We start from the raw sequence: 23,499 nt of genomic DNA on the forward strand, positions 1-23,499 counted from the left end.
ACAATAAGCTGGTGATTAGCATCAGTTTTTCTACTATCACATGACCAGCATTAGTATCAAGTTATATCCTCTCTGTTTGTATATGTGAGACTTCACGTTGATCACATGCCGTGTTATTGGATGATTGTTTGTATCATTGGTTCTGTTTGCTTCCAGCTTTACCATGAAGTCGATGTTGCTGTCCTCATGGCAGAAATACTCCATGAGCTTCTCAAAGCGACTCTTCTCTCCACACACCTGAAACACAGTGAGAGGAGTGAGAATTAGAATCAGCTCACAGCGGGCAGAGTGAAACAGAGGATGATTCATTATGTGTTGACTGAGTTTTGAGGTAAATCTGGATGAAGTCCTGTGAGACATGCTCCGGATGAGATACCAACAACTTGTATTATGCCTTCTCCGTATGTACACACATGGGGGCAGTGTGCTCACAAAAATCAATCAATCTATCAATCTATCTATCTATCTATCTATCTATCTATCTATCTATCTATCTATCTATCTATCTATCTATCTATCTATCTATCTATCTATCTATTTATCTGAACATTTTTTAATCTCTAGATGTACGTCTGCCATTCCATTCCGGTGTCTGTTGAATGCCAACACAGATAAATGTTGTCAGTAGTTTATAGAATAAAATAAAAAAACATTTATTTTACTCAAACACGTAACTTTAAATAGTAAAACCGGAGAAAATGATAATGGTGCAGTGGTCTCTTTCCAGAGCTGTATTCATATATGTATATAATATATATATTTATCCATCTGAATTGTCTGTATTTCAGAAAACTATTTAAATACACTGACAAAAAGATCATGTTGCCTTATTTTAAATTAAAATCTGCTTTTGTGTCTGTAGGTTAAGATAAGGCCCAGTTAATGGACAAACTGACAAACTGACAAACTGACAAACTGACATAATGGCAATAATAAAAAATAAAAAAACATGAAGATAACAATAAAAAATGTATTAAAATAAAAAGTGTTGCCTTTAGATTGTTGCAGGATTGTTGCTACAGTATGCTACATTGATTGTTCTTCATTCTGCAGTAGAACCATCACATAAACAAGGCTTTAGTATGTGCTTGAGAACAATGTGGTTAAATGATTTGTTACCAAACTGTGCTTCCTTAACTCACAGCTCAGCAGATTCCCTGCCGCCTGCTTCCGTTAGTAGTCTCTGTGTTTGCGATCTTTTACTCTGCCTCCCCCTTTTGCCCACTCATGTCTGCTAAATAATGCAGCATGCCAACCTGACAGCCTGCACAACCCAAAACAATGCTGCCCACGTTCTGCTGCTGAGGGGACACATGAGCCAGCTCCTGGCTGCGTGCCCCCCCCCCCGCCTCCAATTTATCGCTGCTCCATCTCTGGCTCTCGCCCACACACACGAAGCGGTGCTGCGGCACCAAAACAAGCCACTCTGTGATACTCTAGTCTCTGTGGGGTAACTGATGCTGCACTGATCAAGGGGGGGGGTTGTCACCTATTCTGTTTTCTGTATTAAAGGATGAGTCTGGTAATATTCTACATTTCTCCCACTCTTAATAAATTGAATGAAAACAATAAATCAGTTGATCCGTACAAGTAGTGTGTATGTGTATCAAAGCCTGATATATATTTGTCTTCAGTGCCAAAGTGCTGCATTGATGTTAACAACTATTTAAAAGACATAATTAAGTCATACTGTTGCGTCTTCATTACTGTGAACACTTTTGTTTATTCTGACTAAATCTCACATACACTGTCCTGCTGCCAAAGATACTCATAAGAGTACCAAACGTGGATTAATCCGCCATTTAAAGTAGTCCCCAACCAATGCACTACTTCCACCTGTTGTTAGACACAAACTAGTGACCAGCTCTGTTATGTAATTACACACTAAAGAAATAATTACATAATGATAGATTTCTTTTTAAAGTCGGAACAGATCATATGTATCACTAATGCGTCAGACACTTGTTTGTTTTCTTTTCTGTCCCTTCTGCTTCTGTCTGTGGCTGTTTCCAAATGAAGTCTGGTTAGAATGTTTGAAATGTAACATTTCCGGATAAAAAATGATGACCTACTGTATGTTGTATATTTTGTTAAGTAATGTATTATATTAGCCCAAACGTTTCCGTAAAATATTGAAATCTGTTTTAAAATGAAAGTAGTGGTTTGTTTCAATAGCCATAAACTGACCTTTTATCCAATTAAAGCAACTTTGCAAAGATATCCTTTAGATATTGGTCATTTAAACTAAGCTGGATAAAGGATTCAAATCATCAGATACCGAGGTCTTCAAAGAAAAAAGTTGGGCTAACGTTAGCGGTTAGCTAGCAGCCCCATACATCCTGCGTCTGCTTGAGAAACATGCTGATTATTAAGATGTAGCTACTTTATTCTGTGTTTTTATATTCAGCTTGTATGTTTGTTTTGGAGATAAAGAGACGACTGCAGATGGTAAAAACCTTCTGAACGATGAATACTGAGGGAATCCTTACTGACTGAGAAACTGACTGCAATGAGGCCAAAGGTGTAGTAGTGTAGTGTAGTGTAAGTGATGCTTCTGTGTCAGGTTACAGCCGCTCTCAGGGTGACAAACAAGGAAATAACCTCATCGGAGTAGAGGCAAAACTCATTTGATTCAGCAATAGAAATGTAATTTGTTTTGGTGTCTGTTTGATATACTCCCCCTGGGTAAATCCACAATTTGAAAACAATCTGACAGATACTTCCACGCACTTAAATTCAAATAAAAAAGAGTAAAACACCACTGGAACAGCTATCCAATCTAATTAAACTGCTTTTTCTGAAATTAAAAAAGGCAGTTGATGCTGACAGCTGTGGGCTATTATAAGAAAGGATAAAAGTGAACTCTAAAAACTTGAAGCTAAAACTTAAAAAGAAAAAAGTTATCAGTTTCCAAGCATTTCTTAGGAGTTGGGTGAACTTTAGCATATTTTGAGTTGGTTAAACTTGTCTGTATGTGAACTGAATTGTAATATCTGAATCCAAAAGCCACTAGACGTTACATTCCTTCTGTAGAGCGTGTCGCAGGGCAGATTTCTAACTTCCTTGACGTTTGCTAATAATAGCCGCTCCTCGTTCAGGTTTATGCTGCTTTCTGCCTGCGTTGTTGTAGCTGCAGGAGGCGATCTGTTGGCAACAGTTGCTGCTTTCTCAGGCAAAGATGAGAGAGGGCCAAGGAGAGGTCAGAGTTAACCCAACAAGTGTTTCACATACCTCTACATGCAGTGAGTTTGCTCTGGCGCTGGGACAACTGGGCAGAGCAGCTGAGGGGGGGGCAGGTGGCTCTGGGGTTCCCCTTAACCTGCGTTTCCGTGCATTAAAGGGCTACTGGTATGTGGGCGCTGTAACACTAATACCCCGACTATGTTAAGCATATGAGCGGTTTAAAATAAAGTCTCAATGTAGGCTGAGTCATCCCTGCTGATGCTGGTTATATAGGTCGGCATGGATATTTAAAAGAAAAATAAAGTGGTGAAAGTGAACTTTAGGAATGAGTGTGTCTAATCAAGTGAGTGCATTTTTGCAACAGAGCCTGGTTTACTGTATAAGATGTAAAACTATTAAAACATACCAAAATTGTACTTCTGAGATTGGACTAACTGATTATTTCCTTGTTAGAGATTGGTATCAAATGCTCAGAAAAAACCTTAATATGTTCTAGTTTCTAGTGGTGGAATGTTGCAAAGTACATTTTTCAAGTACTGTACTTGAATAAAGACTCAAGGTACTTTTACTTTACTTACATAGTATGTTACTTTACATTTCTTCTGCACTTTATTTGTCTCACAGCTTTAGTTACTTGTATCTCTGTGTAATGATAAAACCGTGACAGCGAATATTTTGCTGCACAATGACTACTTTTACTTGTCATACTAAGTACATTTAGCTGAAAACAACTTTACTTAAGTAAGGTTGTGTTACAAAAGTACTATTACTGTTCTATTTTAATAACTATTATACTACTATTTTACTTTTACTGAATTGAGTATTCCTTTCACCAGTGCTACTGACTGTAATGTGAATGTAGCACAAAGAACAACAGATTTGTAACCTTTTTGAACGTCCTTTTTTATCTCCATAGTTTATTTTTTTAAGTCTATACCTGATGGTTGTTTGTCATAAGAGCTCTCACTTATAAATCAGTTTATTAGGTGATCAATGCAGCATCATTTTCCCCATCAAGTCTCTAAATGTGGGCTGAAAGTTAAACAATGGAAGCAGTGAGAGGGAACCAAAACAGTTCAGTGGTTTGTGACTAGTTAGATTAGCAGTACTTAAATAGATCAACATTTTATACAACGGGTGTAAACAACAAATCTGTGATCACTATGATAATTTAAATCAACATTGCTGAAAGTCATTTAGACAACGTTTTATTGCTGTACCTCTTTGAAGTTGTCGAAGGCGGAGAGGATGATGTCATGGCCTCCTCGCACCAAACACACAGCAGCCAGCAGCTCCAGCACCAGAGCCTTGGTCCTGAGGAGCAACATTTACAGTATATGAAAAGGAAATGTGTTGTTTTTATTTATCTATGAGATTAATAATGAGGGATTTTCAGTCTCAGTCTCAGTCAACCCTTCTCAGCTCACTCTGATGTAATGTTGATAGAGTTACATCGAAGTAAGTCATGATATTAAGTTAGCTCTCAGAAAACACACACATTCAAGTATATAAAGTTTCCGTACCGTGGGTTCCTGTTGTTGAGGCTGAGCGTGATCTCGTTGACACAGCAGGGATGCTTCATCACCAGGTTGAACCCAGACTGAAAAATGTAATCATGATTATGGTGCGGTTCTTAAAAATGGCTTCATTTGAACTAATGACATCATTTGATTTGGTCTGGGCAAAGGCTAGGAAATCAGGCTCAGAGGTAGAGTGGCTGCGTTTTAGGCAGCTAAGGAATAGCTTCACTTCACATGTCAAAAGTGCTAAGTCGAAGTACTATTTGTCAGTTACCACAGAAATCCTAGGACATTTTGGAAAGCCATAAAATCGCTATCCACCGGTGAGATCCGAAATGAGCTACCTCCGTGCCTTACCACAGCATCTGGCTCTATATCGGACAGGGCCACCATGTTCAATTGCTTTAATAAGCATTTTGTGTCCTGTGGCTCTCTGTTTGATTCTGTCACTAACTCTGCTTCTGTGAACACCACAGTCTGTGACTCTGAACAATGTGGTCTGGAAAACCCTTTCAGTTTTACTCCTTTTACTGTTAATGTTGTTCATGAAGCATTATCTAAGTTAGATCCTAAGAAACCGGCCGGCCCGGACAACGTAGAACCTTTCTTTTTAAAGATAGCTGCAGATTTTATTGCTCCACCTCTCACTTCTCTTTTTAACCTCTCCCTCAGCACAAACACAATTCCAAAAGTATGGAAGTCAGCGTATGTCCTGCCTTTGCTGAAAGGAGGGGAGGCAACTATTTTAAATAACTATAGGCCAATCTCTAAATTGTCAGTTCTGGCTAAGGTTCTTGAACGCCTAGTGAGTGAACAAGTAAAGGAGTTTCTATGTAAAAATGATATCCTGTCTAAACATCAGTCAGACTTCAGAAAGCAACATAGCACCATCACTGCCACAATGAAAGTGGTGAATGATATGGCGAGTATTTGAGATAATAAGCAGAGCTGTGCAGCTCTATTTATTGACCTTTCCAAAGCCTTTGATACCGTCGATCATCGCATCTTAAAGCAGAGGCTACTCAGTATTGGCATATCCAGCCATGCAGTGGGGTGGTTTGTGAACTACCTCTCTGAAAGGTCCCAATGTGTTCACTTTGATGGGCTCACTTCTGAGTGGTTAAACATTACTAATGGTGTACCACAAGGTTCTGTTTTAGGTCCACTTTTATTCTCCATCTACATCAATAGTTTAGGTGAAAATGTGGATGAAGCTACTTTACATTTTTATGCGGATGATACCGTGATGTACTGTGCAAGTCCCTCCATTAAGGAGGCGGTTGTTAAATTACAGGCTGTTTTTAACATTATTCAGACTCAGCTCTCTGAACTAAAGCTTCTTTTAAATGTTGATAAAACCAAGGTAATGCTCTTTTCAAAAGCTAAAAAGAAATACGCAAGAAATAAAACTTGAAGTTTGTCTCACTAAAAGTGAGACAAACTTCAAGTTTTATTTCTCGACTTCATGTCAATAACCTGCTTAAAAAACTGAGGGTTAGGCTAGGTTTCTTTTACAGGAACAAGTCCTGTTTCTCACTTGAGGCCAGGAAAAGGCTTTGTGACCTTTTTACCTGTGCTGGACTATGGTGATTTGATTTATATGAATGCACCTGCCAATTGCCTGGTCAAGTTAGATGCTGCGTATCACAGTGCACTGAGATTTGTTACTAACTGTAAAGTATTAACCCATCACTGTACCCTGTATGCAAGGGCTGGTTTGCCTTCGCTAACTGTACGGAGGCTCAGTCACTGGTACATTTTTATATATAAAGCCATGTTAGGGAAACTTCCATCCTACATCTGTTCCCTGATCTCACGGCGAATTGTAAGTGGCTACTGCCTGAGATCGCATGCTGTGGTTTTATTAAATGTGCCAACTGCTAGGACTGTCTTAGGGAAGATAGCTTTTAGATGCGCAGCTCCACTGTCCTGGAATAGTCTGCAATTGAAATGGAAACTGAGCAATCTGGTGCCACTAAATGTTTTTAAAGCTCGATTGGATGCTACTCAATCGGAAGCTGTTGGTACCTGTTCATGTGGATAGTTATTGTAAATTGTAATCCCTGTAATGATGCTGTATGATGTCCTTTTTGTTTTTCTGTTGTTTTATGTTTTTCTGTTTCATGTGGAACCTACTTGAGCAGGTCTCCCTTGAAAAAGAGATCCTCAATGGGATACACCTGGATAAATAAAGGTTTGAAATGAAATGAAATGAAATGTACTGCCTTTTCATTTTAATTAACAAAGCCACATACTGTATCTGAATTTGTGTCAACATTTTTACCTTTAATTCGGAATTCTGACTTTTGACTCTCTGATTACTGTTTTTTAACTTATGAACTGGTTATCATGACTTAATCATTTTAGAGAGAGTCAAAATGATGACGTAGTAACTTGTTACTCACAAGTCCAAATGTGGTAGTCAAAGAAGTCCAAAAATACTCATGTATCTCATGACTATTTTATTTTTTTATTTCCTGGCAAAATGGGCTTCCTTGCATATTGGTCAATCAGGACGTATGAAGTAAGAGCTGTGCATTACATTGATGCACATCATGCGATCTTGTTGTTCAAAAAACAACCCAGCTTTTAAATCAGCACAGCTCTCCACTTTTAATATAGTTTATAGTATTTGTCATATTTTATTATACTGTACTCAGTTCCTTACATAATTATATGTTGTGTAGATTTTGTCTTATTTTTTATGTGTTAGAATACTCCTAAAATATATTCTTTAAATAACTGTTATAACAGTACTATATTTATTTGATTTTATTTTTGCTACGTATTCTTCTTTCTGTGTCTTACCACATATACCAAAGCAAATTCCTCCTATGTGTAAACCTACTGGGTAATAAAACCGATTCTGATCAAAACAAAGTATGTATTTTTTTAAGTAAGTGAGTGTTTTGTTCTTAATACCTGATAGTTCATGATGGCACGTAAACACATGATGCAGAGATGGACGTCATCTGTCTGCACAACACGAGAGTTCCTCAGGGCTTTCCTGTGTTGGAGAGAGTTGAATCTGCAGGTGAGAGACGTGGGGTTACAGCTTTACTGTCCCTACACGCATATGTATCTATATTTATCAACCACAAGCTTAAGTATGATCTTATTCTGTCAAAGGTTCTGTAGCAAAAAGGTGGATGCAGTGGCTGTATGTGCTTGGATTGTTGATAAAGATATTCAATATTTTAATTAGCATTTTGCAGATTACAGGTAAAATCCCAGAAACTCCCAATTTGTCAAATAACAGGTCTAATATCAGCAGTGTCGCTCAGACTTCTCTCACTGCAGTCTGAAGAGAGCCCACCACACTATGAAAGGAATGCAGTCACTTCAGAAAGATGACATGTCTTAGTGTGTGTTTGTGCGTGAGTGACTGTTCACGTGTAACTGCACAACTTCATTTGTAGTGACATCTTTTGAAGAAAACCCGCAGAGTTCATGTGCTGCTTTAATAACAATTACTCAATTATTTTCTGCCAAACAAAAAATATCTGAAATTTGAACATTGAATATTTATATATAAATATAAAAAGTATTTTATACTTTTATCCTTATTTTATATTGATTAATTATGAAATACAAAATGTAACAACTGTGTCATCTGTCGAGGGAGGGATCAGGAGGGAGAAACTGTTTGTGTGCTCTGAAATTAATCTGTGCAGCAGATGAAGAATTTCTGTGTGTGTGTAAATCTGTGTTTTTATGGAAAAGTGTACATACAAGTATGCAGTATGTGTACATGTACTTTAGATTTGTCTCATTAAGCAGGAAAGTATGCTTTACAGTACATTATTTAGGGATTTACAAGTGATAACTTTAAAGTTAAGTGCTCAAATATTTTTGGACCTCAACCCCATCCAACACTAGCCGGATGAGCTTTCTTTTATTCATCTTCTTAGTTTATACATGGCCCTTTAATAATAGCAGGGTTCATACACTTTTTCACCAATGATTTTCAATGACTTTTCCATGACTTCTCCATGACCTTTACCTAATTTTCCATGACCAAAAAAATGACTCTTTCTCAGCGGTACCACTGAAAATGGTTTATTTGAACATGGAACAGGAAAATAAGGTCTGCATATGAAACATGTTGTGCCTATCTAAAACAAATCCAATAGTAGGCTTACTAGCTTCTACACGCTAAAGCAACTCAAATCTCTCACCAGCAAAATACCTCGTCAGTTAGATGCCATTTTACGTTTCATTACTATACGATACAGTATTTATTAGATGGATAAAATATAAATTATATTTGATGCAACTTTAGTTACATTTCCATGACTTTTCCAGGTTTTTAATGACCGTAAGAACCCTGTAATAGTTTACTATACTGATATGTATTTCTATTAACTTGATGGATCTAACTCACTGTACTCAAGCATTGATTTGTAAACCTTGATAAAAAAAATGACAATACCCTCTAATCACATGAAGGGGTTAAAGAACAGGCGAAAAATACACAAAGCAATTCAGTGATACTCCAAAGAGTCCAAAACAAAGAGCTGCATAGAGACTCACAACTACTACTAGTGGCGATACAACTGCAAGGGGAAATAAAAATAACTAAGTAGGGCTAGTCAGGTAAAATAGTCAAATATGTCCATGCCAGTTTCTCCAAGGTATTTTCTTAAAATGCATTGCTTTGTCGGTTAAAAAAGAGGCTAAACAACTATAAAGCCTGTGTGAGGGTCTGGGGGCCATTGCCTGATCATCCACTCATAGGTTTAAACCCTTTATGAATACAATAAATATGCCTCAATAGAATATAAATCTGTTAAAAGAATATATACATGTGTACAGGATCAGCCACAAACCAGTACATCTCACTCTCAGCTGGGACAGAATCTCATCCACCTCACATGAAGCATCCTCTTTCTGTCCGTACCTGACTGTGAAGCCCTTGCTGGCCTTGGAGGCGCTGTGAGTGGGGGAGTTGCTGGCACTTCTGCTCAGATCCTCCACTGACTTGTCCACTATTTTGCTTTTGTCTGTGGGCAGCACTCCATTGTCCAAATTGTCCACATCATATCTGTAAATCACAGAATCAGAATTTAAACAAATGTTGCCGTGGTGGTATTTAATGTATGGGGAAGTGTGATACTGTTGAGGCTGTGTGGAGGAGATAAGACTTGACTGTTTCAAGCTTGTACTTACGTGACAGCACTGTGGGCAAAGGACAGATAATCCACAAGAACATCCAAGCCTTGGTTCTCTTCATTTAGGAACTCCTGAGCCCAGCTGCAAGAAAGAACACATAACACTAATGTGGAAAATGTGCTTTATAGGCCACAGAAATCACATCTTTCTGCCTTAACATCACCTGAATTTGTATTATTGAAAACTTTCAAAGCATATGTTCAGTTAATACAAACGTTTAATATTACAATTTGTATTTAATGTGTGAAAAATTCACTTTAAAGCAAGACTGATGTGTCCAATCATATTTTAGGAGGTTTTAAATTAACATGACATTTTAATATACTGTGTTAAGACATGGACACACTTTTAAATTCAACATGTCCTTTAGTGTCTCAAATGCTAGAAAGATAGAATGTTTTATTCTGAGGTTTTCTCAGAATGTAGTGGCTCAACTTTGAATGTGTGTTATAATGAGCTTCTCCCCTTGAACAGAGGGTTGAGCTTGACAAAGACTTTGAGAACTGGAGTGAAACTCACCCGATGTAATTGGTCCTCAGGGAAATCTCCAACTCTCTCAGGATCTGAGTGGATTCCTGCACACGTCTCTTAAACTGACAGCACACATGGAAGCAGGGAAGATGTGAAGTAAGTAAGAGCTTCAATATCAGGAAATCTAAGAGACATGTATTGAGTTAAAGCATTGACTGCAATGATATGCATTCATATTTAAAAGACAAGCTTCCTACCAGTGAAACTGACACAAATGACAAAAACACATGCCACATGAATATTTTCTTCTCATTCCGATCCGTCACATTTATAAACGGAATAAAATGAAGCAATACAAAATTAAAACGTTTCCAGGAAGGGAATCTAGCGTTTTACTGTGTCATCTAATTCAATCAATGTTGACTGCTGTTAAAGGTTTTAGGTCTGCAGAGTACCTTTTCAAAATCTATATATTGTTATGAATGCAGGAGGATGAGTGGGTTTTTAGTATTTTTGTGAGACATGAAGAAATTCAAGTTATATGCTACAGGTAGGATGAATGATTCATGTTTCTTGGGATTTAGGAATGTATGCTTTGGTGTCATTGACAGCTCTGTGAAATTATCCACATTTATATTGGGAATAGGCTTTTTTTCTTTACATCAATATTGAGCTGACAAAATGGAAATCTTGAAAACAACTGAGGATTAAAATCCAAGTCAATAAGGTTTTTTCCGATGCGTCCCTATCTATAATTAAGACAATTAACAGTCTTTTAGATCACGACCAGCATAACAAATAAGGCTAAGGTTACTTTTCTGATTTAGAATAGGTGTAAAAGTCCTTTTAGATCCAGCTTAATCGTTTGTAAACATAGTATTAACTGTAAATCTTAAAGATAAGATCTGAGGAACAATTCAGTACACAGTCACAATATGGAGTAACGGGATTTTGTGAACAGAAAGTGAGCCTCATATTAAGAGGTGAGATGGGAGTGTGGTACCTTACGACTGACTCCGCCATGATCCAGATAACTCTTCAGCTTCTCCAAATAAGCAGATGGAGGATTCTTCACTTGAAAGCGCTCCTGAAGAAGCAGAGAAACACACACACACACACACACACACACACACACACACACACACACACACACACACACACACACACACACACACACACACACACACACACACACACACACACACACACACACACACACACACCTTATTATATCTGATTGCAGTACTGCAGTGATGGGGGGGGGGGTCCAGAGGGCAGAGCTCAGGCGAGGCTTCACACAGGCCGTTTGATTACACAGCGTCTCTTATGCAAATTGGTTTGATCTTAACATGCTTCTAGAGAAATGATTCTACAGTAGAGCAGGAGTTATATTCACACACAGTCCAGCAGTCCCTTCAATCACACCATCTTTTAAGTTCTTTTTTACATTTGTATTCATGGAGAAAACAATAAGAGCTTACAAACATCTAAGTATGGAAGCCTATTTCCGCCAATGTGATGCAAAAAAACTAAAACATACTTCAAATCATTGTAAAGACTTACTATCTCACAATAATGACTTAGTATGTCGAAACAATGGCCTAGTATTTTGATATAATGAATTAGATTCTCAAAATGATGGTAGTATCTTAAAATAATGAGGAAGTATTTCAAAATAATGACTTAGTATCTCAAAATGACTTTGTATCTTAGACCACTGACTTGGAATCTCAAAATAATAACTTAGGTCTTCAGAAATATTGACTTAGTATGGAAAATATTGAGAAACGTTGTCAAATGAGTTATTATCTCAAAGTGAAAACGTACTATCTTAAAGGTGGCTGACTCTATTGGCTTTCATTTTCTTTTTAATTTTACGAAAATGAAAAGGTTAGTGAATCTCTGTTTGTTAGGGATAGGGGTCCACTGTCACTCTCCCATCATGTAGCAGGTTGTTATTAACCTTCCTTTGGTTACTAGGGTGATGTACAATATTAATGAGCTTCTGCATGTTTGTGTGTGTTTGAGGATTAGTGTGGTGTGTGGCATCCACATTGCATCACTGTACGTCAGCCAACCACAAAACAAGTGCCTTTATTTGGCCAATTGTAATCAAATATGCAGAGAGAAGTGCATGGTGACAGCCTGGGCAGTACATCTAGAGGGCACACCCACCTGGTCACAGATCAGATCCCACTTCTTCTCGTTGTCATACTGGCTGAGGATCTTCACCTTATCTGGAGGAAGATTCATTGTGTTCTAAAAAACAGAGAGAAAGAGGAAACAAGATGCAGGCTTTTAGATAGAAAGAGGCAGAATATATGAACCTGCGGCATGATAGAAAATATAATACAGTATTATACTGTTTATCTATTACTGAAAAGGAACAACAATATAGATGCACTGAGAAACAATGTAGAAACACTTTTGGGAAATATGGCCTCTTGTTAGCAGCAGTATTGAAAGTTCACAGTGTACATTTGTATATAAACTAATAATTGTTATATTTGCAGATTGTTTTATTGTTTAACTGCTACTGTGAGCATTCAACATGCAAACATACAACACAGGACACATTGATTATCTGGGAAGCTCAGGCTGCTGTCAGCTGTTAGTCAGAGTCTGTGAGTCAACAATAAAAGAGACACGTGTACTGCTTTAAGCAAAAATGACAACATTTGGTTGGTCATATGCAAATAACCTATTTGTCTGCGTAGACAGAATCAACAGCATTCTGACTCACTCAGGCACAGACAGGAGGCAATGTCTTTCCAAACTAAAATATAACCAATACCTCCCTTTTGGTTCTCTGTGACTAACAAAGTTAAGCAATTAAGAGTACATTGCTTCCTTGCTGCATTTAAAGGTGGTGAAAAATTGAAATAATAACCTGTATAATTTTAGGAAAACTTATTTTAAGAAAGACTTATTAAAGAAAATAAATACATAGTATATGGCTAAGTGGTTAACTGGTCGAACAGTTGTGTTAATAAATGTCTAGTTAGTTAGCAAATGTTGTTCACAAAAGTTTATAACTAAACCCATGTCAAACTAATGTATGATTATCATTTTCAATGGAACCTTTGCAACATTTCTTTTTGTGAACAGTGACAATCTTAACTATCAGAATAAATGTAAATAGATAAGTCAAAAGTGTTTTTATTTTCTCCCCTTTAGTTGTATTAATTTACTTTTGTGCAAATTATTTTTGCAAAAGTGTCAATAAAGATGGATTTTAGAAAAATATATAAAAAAGTTGTCCGTAGCCATTCCAAACTAACAGTTAGTATGCTTTCTATTGCTGCTGGTTTATAAAGCTTTGAATGGTTTAGGCCCAAAATACATTTCTGACCTCCTGCTAAATTATGAACCATCCAGAACTCTCAGGTCTTCAGGGACAGGTCAGCTTTCTGTCCCCAGAGTCAGAACTAAACATGGAGAAGCAGCGCTCAGTTATTATGCTCCAAATATCTGGAACAAACTCCCAGAAACCTGCAGGTCCGCTGCAACTCTGACTACTTTTAAATCCAGGCTGAAGACTTTTCTTTTTGACGCGGCTTTTAATTGAACTATTCACATCTTAAACTGCACTGTAACTTTTATCCATGTATTCTTTCTTTTAATGTTTATTTTATTATCTTTGCTTTTTAATGACTGATTTTAAATGCCATTTTCTTTATGTCTTTCATCTTTGTAAAGCACTTTAAATTGCCTTGTGTTGAAAGGTGCTATATAAATAAACTTGCCTTGCCTTGCCTTGCCTTTCTCAAAATCTTACCACTCATGTTAAGTGACCTGTATGGTCTTACATTATTTTATGGCAGGATTAGTTAATGTCGTCTTAAGTATTCATGGCCACGGGTCAAGTTGTGGACCTCCAAACTCATGGTATAATTGAACTAAGCAGACTCAGTCCTAGAAACAACATGACAACAAACACAAGTGGACAGTTCCCCACTATGGAGCCTTCTTCAATAATGAATGTTTTCATGGTCATGACCTTCCTGTTCAGTCACTATGAGTCAGAAGTCACTGGTGCTAGGTGAACATTGCAATTCTGCAAAGCTGTCGTCACAACACAATAACTGTTTTGTTGCTATCGACGCAGCACGTCATTCACCTTCTCATAAACAGTGATATAATGTTACCTTACTAATATATTAACCGCAAATCTGAAATGCTGCTTTGTGTGCTTTATCTATAAAAGTCTATGAAAATAATCGATTTGGAAAAAAGCATCCTGATACTATACTTTGATAAACGGCTCATCTTAATATCAGCTGTTTGAGGATACATTTGTTTATGTGGATTTTTAAATATATATTTTATAAAAACGTTTCATCCTTGGTGATCTTCACAACATTTTTTGAGAGGCTCCAAAGAAAGATTCTCATCACACACACACACACACACACACACACACACACACACACACACACACACACACACACACACACACACACACACACACACACACACACACACACACACACACACACACACACGAAACTGGGCTAGTCGACAGGAGACATCTACTCAAGGGCGACGTGCAGTCAGCTATCTGCTCACTGTTTAAATGCTACATATCCTCCTCTTATCTCATCTGGTTCCTCCCTCACACTCCTTCTCTCGTCTAAGTTGTAGCAGAGTGTCTCATCACGAGGCCCGTGCCACAACACTGACTCAGTTTGCTGAGGAATGTCCCGCAGTGGTTACTTACTGCTGACTTGACTTTATTTTACCTCTGAGCCGCGGAGATTAGCCCAAGCTTAACCACATAAGTCTTTAAATGTGTCCTTTTATAAAATGGAAATTATACAATCATTATACAACATTCAATGTTATCCTGACGTCAAAGCTGAAGCTGAAACGCAGGGAAAGCTACAGTGAAATACAGTGGCTCAGGAAATTCTAAATGGCACAGCAAATCAATGTGAGGCTGGATGTGAATCTGATAAATCAGACCTGATTAATGGAGCCGCTGGGTCAATATGTGCCGGTTATAGGCCTGCTGGAACACTCAGAAAAACAACTCTAATACTGCAAGAGAAGTCCCTGAAATGACAAGTATGTATTTGTCTATAACATTCAATAATTATGTTTGCAAAGGTAACTATCAACTTTTGAAAAGGATTTTAAGGTATTATTTAAGAAGAGTTCAACACTTAAAAACTCTGCTCCATCAACACTGTGACAGTTACCGAATAATTCACAAAATGTGAGCAGAATTGAAGTACTTCACTAGTATATTGCCACATTTATCCAACAATATCAAAAGCAAGTTTGTCCTACATGAGTTTCAAGAATCAGAGAAGCTGATTTTGCACAGCTTTCTGTTAAAAGTACAGAAAGTCTTACACGGTTGTCAGCTTGTCCCATTTACGTCAAAGCGTAGAACAACATACGGAATCCCTGAGCTGCGAGGAAGAAAGGGAGGACAATCTGGAGATATATTTTCTATAAAGTCTGATCTAAGAGGTTTTTTGTGCTGAGTAAGATTTTGCTAGGGAGATCTTTTTTTGTCAGGATTGTTTTATTCTAAATAGGACTAAAGCTATTCCTTTTCTCTTTCAGGTGAGTTTAAACACAATACAAACATTGCTTTGGAACTCTGTATTTTAAAGGGCTGCGTCTTTCTATACATTAAATCAATAGGTGCCACATTTCAGTAGACAATGCATCTGAATGACCCAGTACAAGTAAGAGGCTTTGGCAGAGAGAAAGTGAGTCATCCGTGCTGACTAGGCAAAAGCAGTCACTAGTGTAGTTAAACTCTTCAAAACTGGACGTTGACTAAGTTTGCTGTAAAGATGCTGAATTTTAGACCTATTTTGTACGACTGAAATTACAATTTTTGGGAGCAAAATACAGAAGAAGGTACTGTTTGGTACTGAATTACAGGTACTGATATCAGTTTGAATATAAGTGGTACCCAAACCTTTTTGTGTCCAAGCAACAAATGTATATTTAAATGTTGTATTTGTTCAGAAATGTATTTTAATCTGTGCTAATCTGCAGATTTGACTCCGATTTAGAACATGGGGTAGTGGTGCTCTTCAGTTATGTGTGGCTGAAATGAAGATTACATCTTTCACCTGTTTTTCCAGATGAAGAAAATAATATCAAACTCAGAAAATTGATTAACATGAATACACACAAATGAGTAACACTGCTTTTTGTGTTGGGTTATTTTCATGAACGATTACATTAACAAAGCACCTGGCCAAGAGCTCCGGTCAGCATCAAATCAGTCTCTGGTGTGTTGTCTGGATGGAAGAACCACTCTACTGAAGTGGGGTCAGACATCTGAAGTATAACCTGTGTTCCGTATTTAAACAAGTTCCATTTTCATCTTTGGCGTGCTGATTTACCGTGTGATCCTTTTATACACCCTAATGCCTCATTAAGTGTGAAAGCATGTTGTCACACTCAATACGACACCATGACAACCTGCACAGTTACTGCCTCAGTATTCTCTACTTTAGAATCCCTCTAACACAGCCTCCATTATGCTGATTTAGAGGCATTTAAAGAAAATAGAGGACCTTTTACACCTGATTGTATTCTCTATGTTGAGTGACTGGACAGTTACCACACGTGAGGTTAAAACAGAATGGAAAGAGTGGTACATTCAAGAATACAGGGCTCAAAACTGGCAGCGGGAAGACAATGTGTTGAATTCAGCGGACAGAAATGGGACAAATGTTGTGTCGCTGAAAGATGCACTCTGAATTCCTAAATGTGCTGACTATCCCGAAAGGACATGATCAATGGATTTATCATGTGAACAGAAACAAGCTGCGTTTGCTATCTAGGCTGAATAATTGCTGCTAAATCTGTGTCCTTATTTCTCTCCCTGCCCTGCTGTCTCATACAGTGGAAGTCTGCGTCTGTTTTGCATGTAATCTTATTTCACTGTAACACATGTAATCACGTTAAAACTAATTTCAGTATCAATATATTTAATTATTAAGAAATACACTTTAATATACATTTACATGCAAGAGTATACTGTATAGGGGTGCAGAAGGAGCCGGAGAAGCTTAACATTGTATTATTAATAAAATGCAATAAGCTATACTGGCAAAAGTGGAGGGAGCCTTGTAACTGGTACCACATTGCATCCAATAAGGGTGTTTCTATGTATCGGTATTGAAGTTAACCATGATATAAACATTTAGATATTGAATTTGAAAAATAATATGAAAATGTGCACAAACATAAAAAATGTTTGCGAATTCTGTAGGCAACAATAATTGTGTAGCGAAAATGTGATATTAATAATTCCAACGTGCAATAAAATGTTCAGGCTTGTGTGTATTTTTACCCTTCCAGTATAGTCACTCTTTGGCTTCCCTATTCACTCTCTTTACAGATTAAAGGCATGAAAAGTATCCATTTATAAGGCTTTTTTACCCATTAGGTCGAAATAAATTGTAAAAGTCAAATTCTGATCCTACCAAGAATGATTTGCGGGAATTTGCAATGCTCATTAACTGCATATATTGTGTAATGATTGATTTGAGTTCTGTCTCTGGCCACTATACCAACATTATCACCAGGACTGTTCCTGGTGGGTTGTTTATCCATCATCCCAAAGGTTGTTCAAGGCTCGCTGCGGGCCAGTCCATTTCACACCAAACTGGAAACATATTTTTTTTAAATGGAGCTTGGGAGTGGGACTTTTGGTTGTGCAGTCTTACAAGAAATTAACTCTTTATAGGAGACGTAATTCACTATCTGGTTATCCTGCTAAATCACTATGAAATGTTTTTTAATGTCAGTCTTAAAACTCCTAGTTAGGATAAAACACAGTAATGACATTATTGCTCAATTAATTCTGCCAAACAATCGTATAATATCTTAACTCTTAACCAGCTGTATGATTAGAACGGCTAACAAGTGCGTATTTTGTTCTGTGGTTTTTCTTCCTGTCGCAGTCTGTAAACACAGTACACAAATCGACAGATGCACATTTGCAATTCCACCCACTGCCGCATTCCCTGTTGGGAAATATGCAAAGTGTTATGTAAAAGTGGGAAAAGTGCTCCACGCTAACTTGGCTGTGCCTAAAGCGTTTGAACACTGGCACAAACACTACTGCGTAGATTTCTGTTGATTCGATATTGATTCTCCCAGTTATGAAAACACTGCAGTGGCATCAGACACATCCATCAGCACATGAATAAAGCATTGATGAAAGCTGCTCGCAAAGAAACCTATTGGCTTATATAACTCCCAAACACTGCCTGTCCTCATGCCAATGTGTACATGAGAATGCACACACACATTATCCTCCCCCTCCAAATCCACACCTCTTCTCTTGTCCCTTTGAGAAGAGAAGAATAAGAGCAGTGACACTTTGGAGCATCCCTCACTTTAACATCCCGCACACAGGCGGGCGCATGTTTTGTATGCAGACAGAGTATCGTCTCCGTTTAGCACAGGAGATTTGCTGTGCAGACTCAGCACAAGATGTAGGGGCGACTGCATGAGGAGGGGATGTGTGGGAGAAATGATCTACGTACATTTGGTGGGATGCAATGATGATGTTGCAAAAAAAAGAATGCCGGGAATGTGTTCAGCAAAGGGAGGAGAAATTATTTTAGATGCAGTTAAAGTGCTGCAGAGTGACGCCTGCTTTTTTGAACATGAAAGAGTGCACATTCACTGCAGCTCCACACATGCTGAAGCAGAAAAACCTGCAGCAGCTGGCACAGGGCATATGCTGGTGTCACATTCATTCATTGCTGTGGTCATCCCACGACCCCACACACAAATCATTCCACTGCCAGAGGGATTGAATCTACTCTGGGTACAATATGGATATGCACTCTAGGTAAACATCCTTTGCAAACGACTTCCTGTATGCAAAACAAGGATAAGAACAGAACGCAGTATTAGATGAGGAGATATCCTCTGACCTCCACTCACTGACAGATAGTCAGCATCATTTGAACTAACAGACTATGTTTCAAACTGGAATCAGACATTGTGCATAAATACTGTTTATTTATTCTGAATAGTAGAACATGTAATATTGTGGCCACATAATGTTTTTATGGTTTTGGCCCTTCAGTTCTAATGATTGGAAAAACTAATGCTACAGCAAAGAATGAAAGAGATAGCTTAAAATACCTTGTTTATAAGAAAACATGTTATATTTAATTAAATCACCTTCTAGAGAAGGTCAAATGTTAAAAAGACATGTATATTATATGGCCAAAATTATGTAGATATCTCTGACAAAACACTTTGGGTGTACGTGATTTTGTCTACACAACGTCCTGTATTGAAATTTGAAGCCAATGTGGAAGGGCTTCAAAAGTGAATTTATTCAACCAGCGGAGGGCAATTCCTTTGGCTGCAAAAAGAAGTCTGATTGCATAGAAGTATATGAAAAAATGACCCTACTTCTCACTGGATTTATTACCATACTAAACATTAATCTAATATGTTTATAGTCTCAATCGTTTCAAGTCTTATTCAATACAGTATGGTGATAAAATCTTAAATTATGATCACATTTAAAGTAATAGAAGATATGGCAGGGTCTGCTTTAGGGCGTGGCTACCTTGTGATTGACAGGTTGCTACCGAGGTCTTGTCCGGTCTCAATGCACTTTGTGTTGACTAAACTGTGGAGTTTTGAACATGACTTATTCCAGGGTTTTGGAATCATATGGAACCATAATATACTTTATTATATAATTCTTAACAATCAATGTAGTGTATTTCAGCTCCAGGCGACAATGTGTGGAAATACAAAATAATTGAAAATATAATTAAAAGGCTGACTGAAACTATTTCCGACTTCACAGAGTACGGTTGAGAGATTCCCTATTGAGAAAACCCATTAGCTCTTGAGCAGGCATAATGAGAGTTTGGGTTCTGCGCTATCAGGGAGGGTTTTATGCTCATACTCATTGATTGACCTGCCTCAGTGGAAGGGAGCAGCATTTATCAGGGCTTTAATTGATTGCCATTCACCTTCAGGAGGGTTAGAAGGAAGCTGTTCCTGTAAGTATACTCACTGACTAAAAAAAACCCAAGTCTGTGTTTTTATCTTCCCAGCTAAAATCACAGACCAGCTCAACGTGATGACACATATCACCCATCACCTCAGAGATGAGGACACAATAGGAATGCAGCTTATCATACATAATGTCGTCCGGCCACATATCACATACATAGCTGCATTCTCAGACTCAAAACCGTCTCCCCTTGTTTTTTTCTGACTGTCACCACCAAGGCATGAGTTCAGTTTGTCACTGCATACTGTATGTTGTCACAAACACGAGACAGAAGGAAGTAATGAAGAATAAATTAAGTTACGGTAGTACGAGGAGTGCTGTTCTGGTATGAGAATCATTTTGTGGCTTTGACTCGAAGGGCCAGGCAATAAACAAAGTCCATTTATTTAACACAATATGTCAATATAATTTTTGTACAAGAAACATGAAGGCTTCTTGGTGAATGAAAGTCAGGGAGAGTTATTCTCAATAAAACCACAGCACACAGCTGCTAACCACTCGGCTAAAGAAAGTTATGACCTGGTCAAAAGAATGTGGACGCCTCAATAATGTATCAGAAATGTGATAGTTGAATATGTCAAGGTATCACAAATCTTGGACATAATTTTGCTATGACAACCTACACTCCACTTTGATCTTACCAGATGTTGAACCTGACTATGGTCCCAATGGTGTATCACTACCCCACTGATCTACAGGTGGCTGTGATGCACCAAAAACACAAACATGTACCAGCTAAGTCATTAATAAGAAGACTTTTGCTAAGTGTTTTATTCAAATGGAAACATCCATGTCAGGAAAGTGAAGCCACTGCACGCTTTTGTGTTACTTCTGGTTCCTAAAAAACAAGATGGCGATGGCCAAAATCAAATGTCAAATTTGTGGCTTTAAAACCAAAAATTAAATCTCAGGTCACTGAGAGTATCCTACATCCACTTCCTGTCAATTGCATGCATTGGATGCCTTTGTTACATCTCAAGTATACACAAAATGTGTTTTGGTGAATAACACAACATGTAAACATTTTAAAAGATGGGGTGTAAAAAAACAAGAATAACATGTAGGTGTGAATAGTATGTTGTACCTGCAAAGTGAGTTGTTTTCACAATTAGAAATTATTATATTTATTATATTATTGCAATTTAGTTTGGAAGACCTTTCCACTTATTTTGAAGATATATTATTATTTTGGAGAAGACACAGTTGGATCTGGCTTGCAAAGTGTTCAAGTTACATCCGAATGGGGTTGGAGGGGTTAGCGTTCAGAGATTTGTGCATATGAGTCAAGTTTTTCTACACTAAACTGGAAGTAAACATTTAATCATGGATTTGGTTTTGTCACAGGGGCATTGTCATGTTGGAACAAACATACGACAAACATGAACTGTTGAAACTAAATTAGAAGTACATAAATTGCATGTCATCACACATTCCTGTTAAGCAGGACTAAGGCTTAGACCAAACCAAGTAAACACAAATTGTGTCAACAATGGTGCCCACTTTCTATTGGTCATTAAGTGTATTTACTCTTTGTAACATTGTAGCACTCTCTAAAAGAGCATTAAATCAAATATAATAGTGATATACAAGGTATTCTAAGCTGATTTTAAAGCGTTGATGGTCAAAGTCAAGCTAAATTGCACATTTTATGAAATTGTAAACAGATCTGACCCCCCCTCTATCATTTATCCTCCAGCAGACCATGCAGTGAGCCTAATGCTGCAGTAAGCTCCAGCATAAAGGACCTCTTATGTATCTTTCCACAGTGGCATTGTGTACCTGGCACTGTGATAAGCTGGTTCTAAGGACATGCACATTTCCAACATATTCCAAATTCTTAGTTTTTATAAACTGTTTGCCTTGTGTCCCTTTGTTTTTATGTGAAAGTTGTAAAGTGCCAAGTGCACAACTCACCAGCACTGCACTGAAGCGTTGCTCGAGTTCTTCTTCAGGTGGCATCGGGAGTTTTGCAGATGGATTCTGGGAGCCCGTGGACCCTGGAGGGGCCGACACCGCCTTGCCCTCTTTCCCCTGGGGTACCTCCATGCTTCCTGCTGCATTTCCCATGATTGTAAATGTAATATATCCAAGAAAATACACATACAAAAAAAAACGTCTCCCAAATATAACTTTGAATCTAGTTTGTCAAAGTTACATGTGAGGCTCTGTGTGGCCCGTGACCTTTTGTTATTTCCATGACCACAGGCTTTTGGTTGATCCTATGAAGTAGCATTCATTACTGGTCCATACTCTCAAACAAGGAGAAAGCAGTGGGATGAAATGCACCCCTGCCCCTGAATGAGATCCTGATGCATTATGAAACCCTAGACAGAGGGAAGGGGATATCCTGAGAGTGACGGACAGAGTGACAGCTGAACCAGTGAAAGAGAAGGGGAGGAGATGAAGTTCAAAGCCTGGAGCTCTGCATGCAGGACGAGGCTGCAATAGGAAGAACAAATATAGGATTAACCAAGAAAGGTATCACTTCCCGCTGCACAGGTGGGGAGAGAACTCTGTAGGAAACTACTCCAAAAGCTGCAGTGCTCTCGGGTAATGAGTCTTAGTTGGGCGTGCAGGAAGTCCGTGGAAGCCCTCCATCTGCTGTTGGATGCTGGGAGACTCTGGGACTTTGATCTCCATATCCAGAGGAAAAAAAGAGGAACAGAGGGAAAGGCAGAGATCCAGCAGGCAGCACTGTGTCTATCCGAAACAGAGACAGAGACGGAGGGCAGCAGTCCTCACAGCCGACAGACCAGCCAGATCCAGCACCCTGGGTCCTAAAGCCTCCATGTACTAGAAGCAACATGTTAATTCAGTAGGCTACAGAAAAGACACAGAATTAAGCATGTCTTCAAATGCCCAATCAGGAATTTTAAAGGTACCTCTATAATGGTATTATGGCTTGTAATAACCACAATTTGCTTACATGTTTTGCATTTTTGAGTAGCTTTAGGGGCCATTATGGTGTTTTAGTGACCAGACTTTTATGTTAGTTATAAGAATTTTAAGTGGGCTAAATTGGCTTACCCAGAGTTTTTGGCATGAAACATGAAAATGTGATACAATTAAGATGATTTTGCTTTTTTTTAATAATAAGGCTCTTTGGTAGTGTGTGTGTTG

General features: G+C 38.1%; 1 protein-coding gene across 3 annotated transcripts in view; it reads right to left on the reverse strand.

Moving 5' to 3' along the window:
- Window positions 1–23,072, reverse strand: part of LOC117473383 (formin-like protein 1) — a 37,273-nt gene extending 14,201 nt beyond the window's left edge. For 2 of the 3 annotated variants that reach the window (XM_034118953.1, XM_034118954.1), the window contains exons 1-10: window positions 22,294–23,072; window positions 12,522–12,605; window positions 11,350–11,433; window positions 10,395–10,468; window positions 9,873–9,956; window positions 9,604–9,747; window positions 7,626–7,731; window positions 4,707–4,783; window positions 4,404–4,497; window positions 163–237 (exon numbers count right to left, since the gene is read on the reverse strand). In XM_034118953.1, the coding sequence (XP_033974844.1) occupies window positions 163–237; window positions 4,404–4,497; window positions 4,707–4,783; window positions 7,626–7,731; window positions 9,604–9,747; window positions 9,873–9,956; window positions 10,395–10,468; window positions 11,350–11,433; window positions 12,522–12,605; window positions 22,294–22,446 (975 nt within the window). In that variant the 5' untranslated portion in view covers window positions 22,447–23,072. The remainder of the gene's footprint in view (window positions 1–162; window positions 238–4,403; window positions 4,498–4,706; window positions 4,784–7,625; window positions 7,732–9,603; window positions 9,748–9,872; window positions 9,957–10,394; window positions 10,469–11,349; window positions 11,434–12,521; window positions 12,606–22,293) is intronic. The other variant, XM_034118955.1, reaches the window with a different exon arrangement.
- Window positions 23,073–23,499: the final 427 nt, after the last annotated feature.

Source organism: Trematomus bernacchii, unplaced genomic scaffold, assembly GCF_902827165.1.
Source record: "Trematomus bernacchii unplaced genomic scaffold, fTreBer1.1, whole genome shotgun sequence".
Lineage (NCBI taxonomy): Eukaryota > Metazoa > Chordata > Actinopteri > Perciformes > Nototheniidae > Trematomus > Trematomus bernacchii.